A 20,366-nucleotide genomic window follows, 5' to 3' on the forward strand; every position below is an offset into this window, starting at 1 on the left:
GACCTCTGTTGAGGTTAAGAGCTGGACTAGATGGTGGCAGATGTGTCTCGGTACTGAGATTCAGTGCCACTCTAATGGAATACCTCTGGCACCAGCTAGTCCAGCTTTTATCTTCCACAGTTGTCCTTGAAAAAACCTTTATATAGGTTGAAACAGTGAACGGTATCTGTTCTTCTTGCCATATCAAATAAAGAATGAATATCTCAAGCATAACCTAGTGTAACTCTTGCTCTTAGGTAGTCGTAATGACTTTCTTGCCAAGAGGCGCTTTTCAGCTAAGAGTGATGGCGAAAACCACGTACATAAAATGATTATTATTTTTTTCATGAGCAAATTCCATCCATTAATAGCTGACACAGATGAAAAGAAGGCAGTGGAGTTGATGAACACTGAAAGCAATGTTGTAACCAATTTTATTGATAGTTATTGGGAATAATTTATGTGAAAAGTTACGTTGGATGGAGTTTTTGTATCTGTGTAGACTGTATATATAACATTTTAGTGTTTGTGCTTGAATAACTTCCCGTGTTCAGCCTTTGGTTCATATACTGGGACATTTTGCTTTGATTTCCCAGCTGTGCATTTTGCAGACATCTGACTACATGTGATTAATCACTCTCTGAGCGTTCTCCTGCCTTTGGGCCATTTTATGTCTTAGGAGGCTAAGCATTGAAATCTTTCTCACCAGTTTTATAATGGTCATGAAATATAGGGACTCATTGTAAAAAAAAGAAAAAAAAAAGAAAGTGTTTTGCTGCCAGATGTATGTTTATGAAAGTAGCACAGTTTTTATCAATCAAGTTTCCCTTTTAGGAAATCCCTACTTTTCACCTTGGTTTTAACCTAATAAATAGATACACAATGAAATTTCTGTATTGCTCAGGAAAATATCTGCGCTTTGTATCCATACATTACACCTTAAGTAGATTAGTAGTTTATACTTTGATGACATTTAGACCTTAAAAATGTCTTTATTTAGGTGATTCTTGCTGTAAAGTGTAAATTAAATTGTTACTTGCTCAAAATAATTAAGTTAATTACTTTGTAAAAATTCCTAAATTGCCTTGATTCTGCTGCTCTTTTTTTGTTTTGTGTTGTGTCACTCCATTGCAGAGATATTCACATTTGTTGGTTCGAGAGCGCAGTATGTGAAATCTTTGCTTTGCAGTTCTACTGGGCACTTCTTCAGAGTCTTCTTTGGGGGCGTGCACTTTCACCCCTCCCTCCCAGATGCTGTCAATCACAACTTGGCAGTCCAGCCTTCTCAGAGTCTTCTCCGGAGGTGTGTGCTTTCACACCAGCCCAGGGTAGGTCAGTCACAGATTAACAATAGATCTAGCAGCCTCAGACCACCCTGATCTGTGATCGACAGCATCTGGCAGGGTGGGGTGAAAAGGCACACCCCAGAGAAGACTCTGAAAAAAAGGCCAGTTTCTATGGGAAATGAAGTAGCCAATTCATCAAAGTGACACACTTTAAAAAGTCACAAAAATGTTTGCTCATTGCTTAGTTGTGCAAAAATTGTGTGACTTTTAGCATTTGCAGCCCTACTAAAATGGGCAAAGCTTGGGAGCAGTTGGGCAGGAATAGGGTCTTTCTTGTGCTAGAAATGTTACTCCAGTCCCTGCCACTCATAATATGCACTGATTTAATTAAATGACACACAAAAAATGGATAACAAGTATCCAAAAAACACCGCTCAAAAAAGAGGAGTAATAGAAATATAATTAAAATAAATACATTTTAATGACAAATTATATAAAAAATAGAAAACATGAATCAAGAATAACCATGGCACATGTAAGAGGTGTGCTTTCTCAAGGGGAGTGTTACTCCAGTCCCTGCCACTCATAATATGCACTGAATTAATTAAGTAGCATGCATCTCTTAATGAATTTGGTGCATCTTATTGCTGCTTGCTACTCATTAAGAAAAAGAGTACAAATCGCAAGTTTTAACGAATCTGATTCTACAAAAATTGCTGAAGCACAAAACAGCATTTATGTAAAGCATCTTTAAAGAGAGAATTAGGAAGCCACCACATACATTACATATTTGATATTGGTGGGTTCAGCAGCCTGTCAATTGTTTATGGGAGTCTTTTTGTGCTTCACCCTGAGAAGTATCTGCAAGTTTGAGACAAGTTTGTGTTTTACTTTTTGCTCTTATAATCCAGACCAAAGGAAATACCTTTTAAATTAAATTAAAGAAACACAATTTCTTATTGTTCCTCAGCCCCCATTTAAGTCAATGAGCAATTCGAACAATTCATATATGATCCATGTAATGAAATATTTCCAGAGAAAACTGTGTCTTAAATGTCATGCTTGGACCATATATGTGGAGTTCTTGCGAGAATTGATGGGAATTCCTTATATATTCCTTTTTGCATGTTGTTTTACATTATTGGGAATTCCTTGTACATTCCTTTTTGATTGTTGTTTTACATTATTTGGATTTCCTTGTATATTCCATTTTGCTTGTTGTTTTACATTATTGGGAATTCCTTGTATATTCCTTTTTGCTTGTTGTTTTACATTATTGGGAATTCCTTGAATATTCCTTTTTGCTTGTTGTTTTACATTATTGGGAATTCCTTGTATATTCCTTTTTGCTTGTTGTTTGACATTATTGGGAATTCCTTGTATATTCCTTTTTGCTTGTTGTTTTACATTATTGGGAATTCCTTGTATATTCCTTTTTGCTCGTTGTTTTACATTATTGGGAATTCCTTATATATTCCTTTTTGCTTGTTGTTTTAAATGTTTTGGGAATTCCTTGTATATTCCTTTTTGCTTGATGTTTTACATTATTGGGAATTCCTTGTATATTCCTTTTTGCTCATTGTTTTACATTATTGGGAATTCCTTATATATTCCTTTTTGCTTGTTGTTTTACATTATTGGGAATTCCTTGTATATTCCTTTTTGCTTGTTGTTTTACATTATTGGGAATTCCTTGTATATTCCTTTTTGCTCGTTGTTTTACATTATTGGGAATTCTTTATATATTCCTTTTTGCTTGTTGTAATACATTATTGGGAATTCCTTGTATATTCCTTTTTGCTTGTTGTTTACATTATTGGGAATTCCTTATGCATTCTTTTTTGCTTGTTGTTTTACATTATTGGGAATTCCTTACATATTACACTAGATGTTTCCAGCCAGCTAACGCTCGGCGCGCTTATTGCTATCTAATTAACGCCGCTGGTGATTAAAGTAAATAATGACAACATTCAATAGCGCTTACGCAGGTGGTAAATTAACTTAAAATGAAGTTAATAACAATAGTGTGGTGATGTGTTGGGGGCGGGATTATGTGTGGTAATGGGGTGGGGGGGCAGGATTATGTGTAATAATGGGATGGGGGCGGGATTATGTGTGGTGATGTGTTGGGAGCAGGATTATGTGTGGTGATGTGGTGGGGGGGCGGGATTATGTGTGGTAATGGGGTGGGGGGCAGGATTGTGTGGTGATGTGTTGGGGGTGGGATTATGTGTGGTAATGTGGTGGGGGCGGGATTATGTGTGGTAATGTGTTGGGGGCGCGGGATTATGTGTGGTGATGTGGTGAGCGGGTGGTATTATGTGTGGTGATGTGGTGGGCAGGCGAGATTATGTGTTATGATGTGGTGGGGGGGCGGGATTATGTGTGGCGATGTTGTGGGGGGCCTGGATTATGTGTGGTGATGTGGTGGGGGGGTGGGATTATGTGTGGTAATGTGGTGAGGGGGTGGGATTAAGTGTGGTAATGTGGTGGGGGGTGGGATTATGTGTGGTAATGTGGTGGGGGGGCAGGATTATCTGTAGTAATGTGGTGGGGGTCGGGATTAGGTGTGGTAATGTGGTGGGGGGTGGGATTATATGTGGTAATGTGGTGGGGGGATTATGTGTGGTAATGTGGTGGGGGGGCGGGATTATGTGTGGCAATGAGTTGGGGGGCGGGATTATGTGTGGTGATGTGTTGGGGGGCAGGATTTTGTGTGGTGGGGGGTGGGATTATGTGTGGTAATGTGGTGAGGGGCGGGATTATGTGTGGTAATGTAGTGGGGGGCGGGATTATCTGTGGTAATGTGGTGGGGGGCGGGATTATGTGTGGTAATGTGGTGGGGGCGGGATTATGTGTGGTAATTTGGTGGGGGGGTGGGATTATTGTGGTAATGTGCTGGGGGGCGGGATTATGTGTGGTAATGTGGCGGGGGCAGGATTATGTGTGGTAATATGGCGGTGGGTGGGATTATCTGTAGTAATGTGGTGGGGGTGGGATTATGTGTGGTGATGGGGTGGGGGCGGGATTATCTGTAGTAATGTGGTGGGGGGGCGGGATTATTTGTGGTAATGTGGTGGGGGTGGGATTATGTGTGGAGATGTGTTTGGGGGCGGGATTATGTGTGGTGATGTGGTGGGGGGCGGGATTATGTGTGGTAATTTTTATGTGTGGTAATGGGGTGGGGGAGCGGGATTATGTGTGATGATGTGTTGGGGGGTGGGATTATGTTGGTGATATGTGTTATGATCCTTAGTGGTTGAGAATCACAAATGACTCCAGCAAGGTGACTAAACATAGGACAAGCTCTAGGGAGGTGGAAAACTGGACTGACCGCAAAACTGAACCTATCCAACCACACTAGAGGCAGCCGGTGAACGTGTCTAAAATCCTAGACGTCTCGAGCCAGCCTGAGGAACTAACTACCCCTAGAGAGAAAGAAAGACCTCTCTTGCCAACAGAGAAATAATCCCCAAAAGATATAGAAGCCCCCAACAGATAATAACGGTGAGGTAAGAGGAAGGCACATACACAGGGGTGAAAGCAGATTCAGCAAAAGAGGCCCACTAATTCTAGATAGCAGAAAATAGAAAAGGGGTCTGTGCGGTCAGTAAAAAACCCTTACAAAATATCAACACTGAGATTTCAAGAACCCCCACACCAACTAACGGTGTGAGGGGAGAAACTCAGTCCCCTAGAGCAACCAGCAAGTAAGAAATCACATTTTAACAAGCTGGACAAAAAACATGATGAACGCTGATAATCAGAAACTGAACAAACAAAAACTTAGCTTGTCTTGGAGAGACTGGGAGCAAGGTAGTCACCAGGAATCTGAAGAGCACTGAATACATTGATAGCAGGCAAGGAACTGAGTATCCAGGTGAGCTAAATAGGAAACCAACCAAGGATAACGAACCAGGTGATGAAGCCAACCTGCAGAAAGACAACACTACACAGTACCGCTTGTGACCACTAGAGGGAGCCCAAAAATAGAGTTCACAACAGATATGGTGGGGAGGTGGAATTATGTGTGGTGGTGTGGTGGGGGGCGGGATTATGTGCAGTAATGTGGTGGGTGTCATGTTCTCAATGGCAAGAGAACATAGCATCAGCATATATAGGAACTAGCTCTTGGAAGATGGGAACTGAGCTGACCATGAACTAAACCTAACGCACAACTAGCAGTGGCCGGGTAGCATGCCTACGTTGATTCTAGATGCCCAGCACCAGCCGGAGGACTAAATAATGCTAGCAGAGGAAAATATTAGTCCTAGCTCACCTCTAGAGAAATACCCCGAAAGGAGACAGAGGCCCCCCACATGTATTGGCGGTGAATTAAGATGAAATAACAAACGTAGTATGAAAATAGGTTTAGCAAATTTGAGGTCCACTTACTACATAGCAGAAGACAGAAAGGACACTTTCATGGTCAGCTGAAAACCCTATCAAAACACCATCCAGAAATTACTTTAAAACTCTGGCATTAACTCATAACACCAGAGTGGCAATTCCTGTTCACAAGAGCTTTCCAGACACAGTAACGAAACTACAGCTGTGAACTGGAACAAAAATGCAAAAACAAACATGGACAAGAGTCCAACTTATCTAGTAGTTGTCTAGGAGCAGGAACAAGCACAGAGAGGCTTCTGATAACATTGTTGACCGGCAAGCAACTAACAGAGCAGCAAGGTTATATAGCGACTCCCACATCTTGATGGGAACAGGTGAACAGAGAAGATAAAAACACCAGTTCAATTCCACCAGTAGCCACCGGGGGAGCCCAGAATCCAAATTCACAACAGTACCCCCCCCTCAAGGAGGGGGCACCGAACCCTCACCAGAACCACCAGGGCGATCAGGATGGGCCCTATGAAAGGCACGAACCAGATCAGAGGCATGAACATCAGATGCATTCACCCAAGAATTATCCTCCTGGCCGTATCCCTTCCACTTGACCAGATACTGGAGTCTCCGTCTGGAAACACGAGAGTCTAAGATTTTCTCCACAACGTACTCCAACTCACCCTCAACCAACACCGGAGCAGGAGGCTCAACGGAAGGCACAACCGGTACCTCATACCTGCGCAATAATGACCGATGAAAAACGTTATGAATAGAAAAGGATGCAGGGAGGTCCAAACGGAAGGAAACAGGGTTAAGAATCTCCAATATCTTATACGGGCCGATGAACCGAGGCTTAAACTTAGGAGAAGAGACCCTCATAGGGACAAAACGAGAAGACAACCACACCAAATCCCCAACACAAAGCCGAGGACCAACACGACGGTGGCGGTTGGCAAAAAGCTGAGTCTTCTCCTGGGACAACCTCAAATTGTCCACCACCTGCCCCCAGATCTGATGCAATCTCTCCACCACAGCATCCACTCCAGGACAATCCGAAGATTCCACCTCACCAGAGGAAAATCGAGGATGAAACCCCGAATTACAGAAAAACGGGGACACCAAAGTGGCAGAGCTGGCCCGATTATTGAGAGCGAACTCTGCCAATGGCAAAAAAGCAACCCAATCATCCTGGTCAGCAGACACAAAACACCTCAGATATGTCTCCAGGGTCTGATTAGTCCGCTCGGTCTGGCCATTCGTCTGAGGATGGAAAGCGGACGAAAAAGATAAATCTATGCCCATCCTAGCACAGAATGCCCGCCAAAATCTAGACACGAATTGGGTCCCTCTGTCAGAAATGATATTCTCAGGAATACCATGCAAACGAACAACATTTTGAAAAAACAGAGGAACCAACTCGGAAGAAGAAGGCAACTTGGGCAGAGGAACCAAATGGACCATCTTAGAGAAACGGTCACACACCACCCAGATGACAGACATCTTCTGAGAAACAGGCAGATCTGAAATAAAATCCATCGAGATGTGCGTCCAAGGCCTCTTAGGAATAGGCAAGGGCAACAATAATCCACTAGCCCGAGAGCAACAAGGCTTGGCCCGAGCACAAACGTCACAAGACTGCACAAAGCCTCGCACATCTCGTGACAGGGAAGGCCACCAGAAGGACCTTGCCACCAAATCCCTGGTACCAAAAATGCCAGGATGACCTGCCAACGCAGAAGAATGAACCTCAGAGATGACTCTACTGGTCCAATCATCAGGAACAAACAGTTTATCAGGTGGGCAACGATCCGGTCTATCCGCCTGAAACTCCTGCAAGGCCCGCCGCAAGTCTGGAGAAACGGCTGACAATACCACTCCATCCTTAAGGATACCTGTGGGCTCAGAGTTACCAGGCGAGTCAGGCTCAAAACTCCTAGAAAGGGCATCCGCCTTAACATTCTTAGAACCCGGTAGGTATGACACCACAAAATTAAACCGAGAGAAAAATAATGACCAGCGCGCCTGTCTAGGATTCAGGCGCCTGGCGGTCTCAAGATAAATCAAGTTTTTGTGGTCAGTCAATACCACCACCTGATGTCTGGCCCCCTCAAGCCAATGGCGCCACTCCTCAAAAGCCCACTTCATGGCCAAAAGCTCCCGATTCCCAACATCATAATTCCGCTCAGCGGGCGAAAATTTACGGGAAAAGAAGGCACAAGGCCTCATCACGGAGCAGTCAGAACTTTTCTGCGACAACACTGCCCCAGCTCCGATCTCAGAAGCGTCGACCTCAACCTGAAAAGGTAGAGCAACATCAGGCTGACGCAACACAGGGGCAGAGGAAAAACGGCGCTTAAGCTCCCGAAAGGCCTCCACAGCGTCAGGGGACCAATCAGCAACATCAGCACCCTTCTTAGTCAAATCGGTCAATGGCTTAGCAATATCCGAAAAACCAGCAATAAATCGACGATAAAAGTTAGCAAAGCCCAAAAATTTCTGAAGACTCTTAAGAGAAGAGGGCTGCGTCCAATCACAAATAGCTTGAACCTTGACAGGATCCATTTCAATGGAAGAGGGAGAAAAAATATATCCCAAAAAGGAAATCCTCTGTACCCCAAAAACACACTTAAAACCCTTCACACACAAAGAATTAGACCGCAAAACCTGGAAAACCCTCCTGACTTGCTGGACATGAGAGTCCCAGTCATCCGAAAAAATCAGAATATCATCCAGATACACAATCATAAATTTATCCAAATAATCGCGAAAAATATCATGCATAAAGGACTGGAAAACTGACGGAGCATTTGAAAGACCAAAAGGCATCACTAAATACTCAAAGTGGCCCTCGGGCGTATTAAATGCGGTTTTCCACTCATCCCCCTGCCTGATTCGCACCAAATTATACGCCCCACGAAGGTCAATCTTAGAGAACCACTTGGCCCCCTTTATGCGAGCAAACAAATCAGTCAGCAACGGCAATGGGTATTGATATTTTACAGTGATTTTATTCAAAAGCCGATAATCGATACACGGTCTCAAAGAGCCGTCTTTTTTTGACACAAAGAAAAAACCGGCTCCTAAGGGAGATGACGATGGACGAATATGTCCCTTTTCCAAGGACTCCTTTATATATTCTCGCATAGCAGCATGTTCAGGCACAGACAGATTAAATAAACGACCCTTTGGGTATTTACTACCCGGGATTAAATCTATGGCACAATCGCACTCTCGGTGCGGAGGTAATGAACCAAGCTTGGATTCTTCAAAGACGTCACGATAGTCAGACAGGAACTCAGGAATTTCAGAGGGAATAGATGATGAAATGGAAACCACAGGTACATCCCCATGAGCCCCCTTACATCCCCAGCTCAACACAGACATAGCTCTCCAGTCGAGGACTGGGTTGTGAGATTGCAGCCAAGGCAATCCTAGCACCAAATCATCATGTAGATTATACAGCACCAGAAAGCGAATAATCTCCTGGTGATCCGGATTAATACGCATAGTTACTTGTGTCCAGTATTGTGGTTTATTATTAGCCAATGGGGTGGAGTCAATCCCCTTCAGAGGAATAAGAGTCTCCAAAGGCTCTAAATCATACCCACAGCGTTTGGCAAAGGACCAATCCATAAGACTCAAAGCGGCGCCAGAGTCGACATAGGCGTCCGTGGTAATAGATGACAAAGAGCAAATCAGGGTCACAGATAGAATAAACTTAGACGGTAAGGTGCAAATGGAAACAGATTTATCAAGCTTTTTAGTGCGCTTAGAGCATGCTGATATAACATGAGTAGAATCACCACAATAGAAACACAACCCATTTTTCCGTCTAAAATTCTGCCGCTCGCTTCGGGACAGAATTCTATCACACTGCATACTCTCTGGCGACTTCTCAGTGGACACCGCCAGATGGTGCACTGGTTTGCGCCCCCGCAAACGCCTATCGATCTGAATAGCCATTGTCATGGACTCATTCAGACCCGCAGGCACAGGGAACCCCACCATAACATCCTTAATGGCATCAGAGAGACCCTCTCTGAAAGTCGCCGCCAGGGCGCACTCATTTAACTGAGTAAGCACAGACCATTTACGGAATCTTTGACAGTAAATTTCCGCTTCATCTTGCCCCTGAGATAGGGACATCAAAGTTTTTTCTGCCTGAAGCTCCAAATGAGGTTCGTCATAAAGCAACCCCAAGGCCAGAAAAAACGCATCCACATTGAGCAACGCAGGATCCCCTGGTGTCAATGAAAAAGCCCAGTCTTGAGGGTCGCCCCGGAGCAAGGAAATCACAATCCTGACCTGCTGTGCAGGGTCTCCGGCAGAGCGAAATTTCAGGGACAAAAATAATTTGCAATTATTTCGAAAATTCTGAAACCCAGATCTATTCCCCGAGAAAAATTCCGGCAAAGGAATTCTCGGCTCAGATACAGGTGCATGACAAACAAAGTCTTGCAAATTTTGTACCTTCGTGGCGAGATTATTCAAACCTGCAGTTACACTCTGAAGATCCATTACAAACAGGTGGACACAGAGCCATTCAAAGATTAGAAGGAGAAAAAAAAAAAAAAAATTCTCAGCAGACTTCTTATTTCTCTCCTTTCTCAGCCAAGGATTTTAACCCTTTAGTGGGCCGGTCAAACTGTCATGTTCTCAATGGCAAGAGAACATAGCATCAGCATATATAGGAACTAGCTCTTGGAAGATGGGAACTGAGCTGACCATGAACTAAACCTAACGCACAACTAGCAGTGGCCGGGTAGCATGCCTACGTTGATTCTAGATGCCCAGCACCAGCCGGAGGACTAAATAATGCTAGCAGAGGAAAATATTAGTCCTAGCTCACCTCTAGAGAAATACCCCGAAAGGAGACAGAGGCCCCCCACATGTATTGGCGGTGAATTAAGATGAAATAACAAACGTAGTATGAAAATAGGTTTAGCAAATTTGAGGTCCACTTACTACATAGCAGAAGACAGAAAGGACACTTTCATGGTCAGCTGAAAACCCTATCAAAACACCATCCAGAAATTACTTTAAAACTCTGGCATTAACTCATAACACCAGAGTGGCAATTCCTGTTCACAAGAGCTTTCCAGACACAGTAACGAAACTACAGCTGTGAACTGGAACAAAAATGCAAAAACAAACATGGACAAGAGTCCAACTTATCTAGTAGTTGTCTAGGAGCAGGAACAAGCACAGAGAGGCTTCTGATAACATTGTTGACCGGCAAGCAACTAACAGAGCAGCAAGGTTATATAGCGACTCCCACATCTTGATGGGAACAGGTGAACAGAGAAGATAAAAACACCAGTTCAATTCCACCAGTAGCCACCGGGGGAGCCCAGAATCCAAATTCACAACAGGTGGGGGGACGGAATTATGTGTGGTGATGAGGTGGGGGGCGAGATTATGTGTGGTGATGTGGTGGGGGCGGGATTATGTGTGGTGACAGGGTGGGGGGGCAGCATTTTGTGTGGTAATGTGGTTGGGGGAGGTATTATGTGTAGTAATGTGGTGGAGTGGCGGGATTATATGTGGTGACGTGGTGGGGGGCGGGATTATGTGTCGTAATGTGGGGGGGCGGGATTATGTGTGGTGATGTGGTGGAGGGCGGGATTATGTGTGGTAATGTGGTGGGGGGCAGGATTATGTGTGGTAATTTTTATGTGTGGTAATGGGGTGGGGGAGCAGGATTATGTGTGGTGATGTGTTGGGGGGTGGGATTATGTTGATGATGTGGTGGGGGGGCATAATTATATGTGGTGGTGTGGTGGGGGCGGGATTATGTGTAGTAATGTGGTGGGGGGACGGGATTATGTGTGGTGATGTGGTGGGGGGCGGGATTATGTGTGGTGATGTGGGGGGTGGGATTATGTTTGGTGACGGGGTGGGGGGCAGCATTACATGTGGTAATGTGGTGGGGGGGAGGGATTATGTGTAGTAATGTGGTGGGGTGGCGGGATTATGTGTGGTGATGTGGTGGGGGGGCAGGATTATGTGTCGTAATGTGGGGGGGCGGGATTATGTGTGGTGATGTGGTGGGGGTCGGGATTATGTGTGGTAATGTGGTGGGGGGTGGGATTATGTATGGTAATGTGGTGGGGGGATGGGATTATGTTTGGAATGTGGTGGGGGGCGGGATTATCTGTGATAATGTGGTGGGGGCGGGATTATGTGTGGTAATGTGGTGGGGTGTCGGGATTATGTGTGGTAATGTGGTGGGGAGTGGGATTATGCGTGCTAATGGGGTGGGGGGGCAGGATTATATGTGCTGATTTGTTGGGGGGCGGGATTGTGTGGGGATGTGTTGGGGGTGGGATTATGTGTGGTGCTGTGTTGAAGGGGCGGGATTATGTGTGGTTATGTGGTGGGGGCGGGATTTGTGGGGGGCGGGATTATGTGTGGTGATGTGGTTTGGATTGTGTGGTAATGTGGTGGGGCGGGATTGTGTGTGGTAATGGGGTGGGGGGCAGAGCTACTGTGCAGGGGGCAGGATTAGCGAGTAATCACGATGCCTCTTATATATATATAGATTTGCTTGTTGTTTTACATTATTTTTAAAGGAATGCTCTCCCACATATAAGAGATTCAAAAGAGAAGCAGTAGGGTCATTTGTTATCTGTCTGCATGTATTGACAAATAGTAATACAAATGTCAATTCTACTACTTTTATTTTTTGTGCTACTATCTGGAAAGAAGGAGTTAAGTTTGAAAGCCGACATTTCCAATTAAGCCTATACTCCCTACCCCTCCCTTCCTTGGTTTCCATGTTTTAAATACCAGGGCACGGACCCCACATGGGTGCTAATTTCCACATTCTTGTTTTTTATTAAACAGAAAGGTCAAATGCATGAAGTGACTGACCTCTGGAGACGAATTATTTAATAAAGCTCAAACACCGAGATGTGATATGATTATTTAATAAACTTCATTAGGCTCTACAAAGCCATGGGGTAAAATCCCAGCTATAAAGTGAATGTAAACTTCACTTTGCTAATGTCTAAAATTATATGATGGTAGATTTAGATAATGACTGATTCTATATCTAAGCAGTGCCCCCTACTGGCCAAAACAGTTCTGTATAGTTTATTAGCTGTGGCCTGACTATAAATCACCAAATATTGTCCGAAAACCAGTAAATCAACAGAAAATTATCAACATGTAGAGATATATAGAGGTAGAAAGGTGGAACAAGGACAGTATTACATACAACAGGACAGAAAACACTTGACACTATAGAAATATTCAACTCTACTCAAACTACAGCCCCTTCACACATCAAAGGACTAGTCAATTACATATATAATCTTATTATGTGGTGTCAATCTTGCTGTTCTCCTGAATCTGGCGTTATTTTTATTTTTTGTTCCTGTATCTGCCTGTTCCTGAAATATTGCCCCCTTTTTCTGAATTTAGTCTTTTTAAACAGTTAGGCTGGGTCCTTGTATCCATTTTTTTCATGGATGCCACATGTACCCATTATAATATGTATTGTTGTGGATATGTCCATGTTTTTACACGGACCAGGTGTCTGTGTAAATGGCACCATGGATGATAAGGGCCAAAAGAAGTCTATGCGTCCATGAAAAACACGTACAGCACATGGATGGCTTTGCTGATTTTGTAAGTTTGCCCACTGACAAAGACATGAACAGTCTATAATTTTAAGGGTAGGTTAATTTTAACAATGAGAGATAGAATATCAAAAATAAAGTCCAGAAAATCACATTGTATAAATGATATAAATTTATTTGCATTTTCCAGTGAGAAATAAGCACAGCAGTCAGACGTTTTTTGTAGTTGATGATGAGGTTTACGCACGTCAGGAGGAATTTTGGTCTACTCCACTTTGCAGATCATCTCTAAATTAAGATTTTGAGGCTGTCGTTTGGCAACTCGGAGCTTCAATTCTCTCCATAAGTCAATCCATGACCTTAATATGCTTCTTTTTGAGCCACTCCTTTGTTTGCCTTGGCTGTATGTTTTGGGTCATTGTCTTGCTGGAAGACCCAGCCACGACCCATTTTTAATGTCCTGGTGGAGGGAAGGAGGTTGTCACTCAGGATTTTACGGTACATGGCTCCATCCATTCTCCCATTGATGCTGTGAAGTAGTCCTGTGCCCTTAGCAGAGAAAAGCCCCCAAAACATAATGTTTTCACCTCCATGCTTGACTGCAAGGATAGTGTTCTTTGGGTCATAGGCAGCATTTATTTTCCTCCAAACACGGTGAGTTGAGTTAATGCCAAAGAGCTCAATTTTTGTCTCATCTGATCACAGCATCTTCTCCCAATCACTCACAGCATCATCCAGGTGTTCATTGCAAACTTCAGATGGGCCTGCACATGTGCCTTCTTGAGCAGGGGGACCTTGCGGGCACTGCAGGATTTTAAACCTTTACAGAGTAATGTGTTACCAATGGTTTTCTTGGTGACTGTGGTACTAGCTGCCTTGAGATCATTAACAAGTTCCCCCCATGTAGTTTTAGGCTGATCTCTCACCTTCCTCATGTTCAAGGATACCCCACAAGGTGAGATTTTGCATGGTGCCCCAGATCGATGTCGATTGACAGTCATTTTGTATTTCTTACATTTTCTTACTATTGCACCAACAGTTGTCTCCTTCTCATCCAGCGTCTTACTTATGGTTTTGTAGCCCATTCCAGCTTTGTGCAGGTCTATGATCTTGTCCCTGACATCTTTATAAAGCTCTTTGGTCTTGCCCATGTTGTAGAGGTTAGAGTCTGACTGATTAATTGAGTCTGCAACAGAAGTCTTTTATAAAGGTAACTATGTTAGACTACTGTCTTTAATGCAGATAATGAGTTGATTAGGAGCGTCTAACTCTTTTGTTGGAGCCAGAACTCTTAATGGTTGGTAGGGGATCAAATACTTATTTCTCACTGGAAAATGCAAATACATTTATATAATTTATACAATGTGATTTTCTCAATTTTATTTTTGATATTCTATCTCTCAATGTTAAAATTAACCTACCCTTAAAATTATAGACTGTTCATGTCTTTGTCAGTGGGCAAACTTACAAAATCAGCAAAGGATCAAATACTTATTTCCCCCACTGCATGTCACAAGCAAGTAAAAATGCACAAATGTTTAGGTAACAATAACCACATAGGAAGTGTATATCATCTACAGCCCCCCCCCCGGAAGAAGTGATTGCAAAATGCGCGTTGGGGTTTTTGTCGGCCCGAGCAGCCTCACTATCCAGGTATTGGCAGCATTCTTACTTAGTCCTCATGTAATTTCCTTTGGATTTTGCTACACTTGCACTTGCCTACTACCTATTACATGCTTCAATTTCCCATGCATTTGCACTTTAGCACATTGTTTTTTCAATGCTTGTGAAACATTCCTTGTTGACCCTTTGTGTGTATTCACACTCATTATGGCTGTCTGCCACAATTGATGCCTTGTTTGTGGTAGCCTCTTATGTTCATGGGCCTGTATGCAATGTACAAAAAAAAAATTTAATCTATTTTCTTCATATATTTTTCATTTTTTTCTATTCAATTTCTGTACTTTAGACCAGTTATACCAGTGCACTGCCTCTATACAATCACCTTATTGCTTGATCTCGATTGCCACATATTTATATTGACCACTTAGTCCACTTGGCATTCACTTTATATTTGTGACATATACCCATGTGGTTATGTGGTTATCGTTACCTAAACATTTGTCCATCTTTACTTACTTGTGACATATGTTACATCCATGAATTTGGCAGCCCAGGATTCACTCTGCCTTTGTTCCATACCCTTATAATTAATTATTTTGTGTCTTAACTTCATTTATATCTGATGAATCAACAAATAGTTTTGATTTTACTTGGGTTTTTGCACTTCCCTTTTTTTGGATATATTGTTTGGTTAGAAATAGTATCGCTATATTGGGAAGGTGACATGCAGGGCAAGGACAGCAGTGCACAGGGGGAGGGATCTGCAGCACCACAACAGGCAGGAAGAGGCTGTGGGGTGGCCAGAAACACAATGTAGGCAACTGTTCCCCAGAGCACCTACATGGGTGGAGTTCCAAGCCAAGGGCTAGGTGTTCAAAAAGTCTGGCACTTTTTTAAAGACTGTCCAGTTAATACAAAAAAAGGTCATTTGCAACATCTGCCATGGCAGCATCAGCAGGTGCAGCACAACTACCAGTCTGACCATGGCCATAACACTCAGGCACATGGAAGGAAAGCACTCGACTACTTGGGCCGAACGCCAGGGTCCAGAAACAGTGTCTGCGGGTGACACCACTGCCTCTTCCCCTGTTATACGTGTACGCCAATCCCCTGTTCATGATGTAGGCAAAGATGCTTCCCACTCTGCACCTGTCATTGCACCCTTGCTACCACAGTCAACAACTAGATCCATCTTCTTGTCCCAGCGCAGTGTTAAGTTGTCTCTACCCCACTCCTTGGAATGCAATCGTAAATACCCAGCCACCCATCCACAGGGCACAATACTAAATGGCCAAATTTTGAGACTGCTTGCCCTGGAAATGTTGCCATTTAGGATTGTGGTGACAGAAGCTTTCCGTAACCTCATGGTAGGGGCCGTCCATTGGTACTTAGTCCCCAGCTGCCAATATTTCTCTTGGTGTGCAGTGCCCGCTTTACATGTCTCATAGCGTCAGCCATGCCCAGACCAACACTGTTACTGGGATGATCCACTTAACCACGGACACCTGGACAAGTGCTTGTGGTCAGGGATGCTACATTTCACTGATGGCACACTGGGTGAACATTGCGGAAGCTGGGACCCAGTCAGACCGGGGACGGAACACATGCTACTGACAATGAGGATTGCGGGCCCTGGTTCAATCAGGGTTGCCCCCACATTCTACAGCAGTTCCTGCACCTCTTCCTCTTCCTCTATCTCAGAAACGTTAACATCAGTCACAAGCTGGAAGCACTACAGTACTGCCTCGGCCAAGTGTCAACAAGCTCTGCTGAAACTAATCTGCTTAGGTTACAAACTGCACACCGCCACAGAGTTGTTGAAAGATCTAGCAGACCAAATTGATCAGTAACTCTCACCCCTGAAACTACAACAAGGCATGGTCGTGTGTGATATTGGCCATAACCTGGTGGAAGCTCTGAAGCTTGGCAACCTTGCATAGCATAGCAACATTTCACCGAGAGCTGCTAGTAGGTTTTTCAGAGAGGCAAATCAGAACCCCTGCTTGACTGCAAAAGACTTTGAAAAAGATTTAGCAGACTATGGAGCTGTGGTACATTGTTCTACTGTTCTGAAACACCTTCACAAATATGGCCTTCATGAAAGAGTTGTCAGAGGAGAACCTCTCCTGCGTCCTCACAATAAATTTCAGGAATCTCACAGAACTGGAAGAATTTTCCATGGAAGAATGGATGAAAAGCCCTTGAAGAATTGAAAAACTCTTGGCTGGCTATAAAAAGCATTTACAAGCTGTGATACTTTTAAAAGGGGGAATTACTAAGTACTAACCATGTAGGGTGCCCAAACTTTTGCATTATCCCATTTTCCTTTTTGTAATTTTTAAAATGTAAAATGTGAAAATATATTTTTTAGCCTAACATTCAAAGTAAATGTATCATCTTTCACTCTAAGCCTTTTAGAAATCAATTAATCTACAAGTTGCTTAATTGTTCACAGTAACAGTAATTTCGAACAGGGGTGCCTAAGCTGTACGCTGATTACTTTACATTCAATCAAAGTGTTATATCTTCATTGTTGTCCCATGAAAAGATACAATAAAATATTTACAAAGATGTGATGGGGTATACTTACTTTTGTGAGATACTGTAAGATACTGTAAGTGCCATGCCATGAATATGGTTGCAATATGATTACAATGACATTTGTAATATTATCCCTATTCCCAATAACCAATCTTCACTTATTGGCCGTCTTATGTCAGGATGACTCTAAATACATGGCACATTGTTCTCTAACAGCCTGACAAATGTGGCACAGGAGATAACACAGTGTGTAACTTCACTCAGATATCCGCTTACTGCAATAAATTACCTGTAACCACGCTGGGTGCATTATTTTTTCTTTTTCAGACTGAAAGCCATAATGGAACTGGACCACCACCTCCACAAAACCGTAAGTTAAACTATTTACCTGCAGCCATTTTCCTCCACTTTATTATCACATATATTCACTAGTTGGAAATGTTACTCTTTCTATGCTGTGGAACATTATGCAGTGATAATGACATTGAAGAGCTGATAGACTTAACAAAGGGCATTTTATTTTATTTTTGCCCAAAAAATGCTTGTTTAATGGAAAATATTTCAATTCTGCTTCGTGTTTGGACCTACAATTATTATTTTAATTGCACTGTTGGAAAGCCAAGGTGTGAAGATTGTAAATTTTGTGAAGGCAAACAAGAGATTACATTTTTTGTATTTTGTGTGTATTTTGGGCTAATTTCACTATACATGGACCACTATAAAAGAAGGATACATAAAGGACCAATGATTTCTGCAGTTTCATGTTGTGTGTTATCAGATTGTCTTTCAGTCTGCTTATTAAAAATTCTACTATTCTAATTTTTGTAATTGGCATGACTCCTAAGGCTATGTGCACGCAGAGTTTTTCGAAGTGGGTCAAGTCTGAAAACTTGCAGAAAAAAAATCAACTGAAAAAACTGCTTAAAAGACTCTTCCTATATAATTCTGTTGTAGAATGACCTGCTGGTCACATGTTCAGTCTTTTGAGCATTTTTCTTGCACTTCAGGTATGGAAAGATGCCGGAAGTGACCTGTCGATTACTTTGGCGCTTTCCGCCATGAAGCAGCTCCACGCTTTACAATAGAATTCAATGGGCAGGCTACAAAAACGACACTGAGATTTCTTTTAGCATTTTGTAAGCAGTTTAGAGCATTTTTTATTAACTTTTTATTCACTGCTTAATGGATTTCCAAAAACATTTTAAAATCGTCCACAGAAAAAATTTAATATGCCAAAAAACATTAATGGAAAACACTTTAAGAATAATATTAATAGGGGAAGGAAGATTAAGGAGCCTCCAGTACAGTGAAATACAAATAGATATCTAAATTGCGCTGCAGCTTAAAACAACTGTTTTATCTCACTCCAGTGCAGGATTCACAGCCACATGGCTCAATACTGCTGTGCAATGTACTCAATGCTTCTGCCACTTCTGTCTGTTCGATACAATGATAGAAGACTTGGAATCCCTGATGCCTGTGTGTACTGTGTATGGAAAACATCACAGCAGCTAGTCACCACCTTCTTGGTCAGAGGAAACTGAAGTTTAGGCTATATTCACAAAATACGGACCAAATACTGAACGTGTGAATGTGGTCTTAGAGAGAGTGAGACTGCAAAAGGAAACCTGGTGAAAAATGCCAGCCGGTCATATAGTGGGTAAAAGAAACAAAAATAGTGTTGTTCCTCATGTACACACATGGACGCTTTTTCTGATAAGTTAGGCTTTACACTATCTGGTTATTTGAGTATTTAGTTTTAGCTGTAGATTTTAACTTTTTTCTCCATTTTCTGTGTTAATTGTTCATTTGATTTATTTAATACCAGGAATGAAATCCTCTGATGAAGGAGTAACAGATGAAGCCTGGACACTCATAACTCCTGTCCCTCAGGTTAGAAGTGTGATGGGGATTTTTCAGATAAAAATGAATTCAAATCAAATTGAAAACCTTTCATAAGATTCAATAAAGAATAAAGTAAATATAACTAAGTACTAGTGTTGAGCGATACCTTCCGATATGCAAAGGTATCGGTATCGGATTGGATCGGCCGATACCCAAAAAATATCGGATATCGCCGATACCGATACCCGATACCAATGCATATCAATGGGACACAAAATATCGGAATGGTTCCCATGGTCTGAAGGAGAGGAAACTCTCCTTCAGGCCCTGGGATCCATATTCATGTATAAAATAAAGAATAAAAATAAAAAATATTGATATACTCACCCCTCTGACGGCCCCGGCTCTCACCGGTCCGAGCGTCTGCCTCCGTTCCCTAAGAATGCAGAGTGAAGGACCTTCGATGACGTCACGGCTTGTGATTGGTCGCTTGACCGCTCATGTGACCGCTCACGCGACCAATCACAAGCCGCGACGTCATCGCAGGCCCTACACTCACTCATTCTTAGGAACGGAGGCTGCCGGTTACATCGCTAAGGTCCAGGGTCCGCCGGAGGGGTGAGTATATCAATATTTTTTATTTTTATTATTTATTTTTTACATGAATATGGATCCCAGGGCCTGAAGGAGAGTCTCCTCTCCTCCAGACCCTGGGAACCATACGCACTGCACACTTCCGATTCCGATTTCCGATATCGCAAAAATATTGGAACTCGGTATCGGAATTCCAATACAGCAAATATCGGCTGATACCCGATACTTGCAGTATCGGAATGCTCAACACTACTAAGTACTCTATTCATTGAACTGTTTTGTGTATCATTGATTTTAGGTTTCAGCATTTTCAGATATCTTAAATTGTTACTTACCTTTGGGCTGTACTTTTTACTAAATGTTAGAATCCTGCTCTATAGTAGATTCCTAATATATATAGATCTGTTTTTTTAAAGAAGCGCTCCTCCTCCCATCAAAGTTTTTATCCTCTTAATATATTGCAGTCATCATATTATATAGTTATCATTGTGTACTTACAATTGCTCATTTTGCCTTTCTACCCAGTTAATTATTCTCTCTTCCATTAGGTCTATGACTTTACATTATTAAA

General features: G+C 42.6%; 1 protein-coding gene across 1 annotated transcript in view; it reads left to right on the forward strand.

Moving 5' to 3' along the window:
* The window catches only part of LOC143785752 (uncharacterized), a 368,406-nt gene that overhangs the window by 290,855 nt on the left and 57,185 nt on the right, over positions 1-20,366 (forward strand). The window contains exons 9-10 of the mRNA XM_077274844.1: positions 17,684-17,726; positions 19,185-19,249. Coding sequence (XP_077130959.1) covers positions 17,684-17,726; positions 19,185-19,249 — 108 coding nt within the window. The remainder of the gene's footprint in view (positions 1-17,683; positions 17,727-19,184; positions 19,250-20,366) is intronic.

The sequence above is a fragment of the Ranitomeya variabilis genome, chromosome 7, assembly GCF_051348905.1.
Source record: "Ranitomeya variabilis isolate aRanVar5 chromosome 7, aRanVar5.hap1, whole genome shotgun sequence".
Classification (NCBI taxonomy): Eukaryota; Metazoa; Chordata; class Amphibia; order Anura; family Dendrobatidae; genus Ranitomeya; species Ranitomeya variabilis.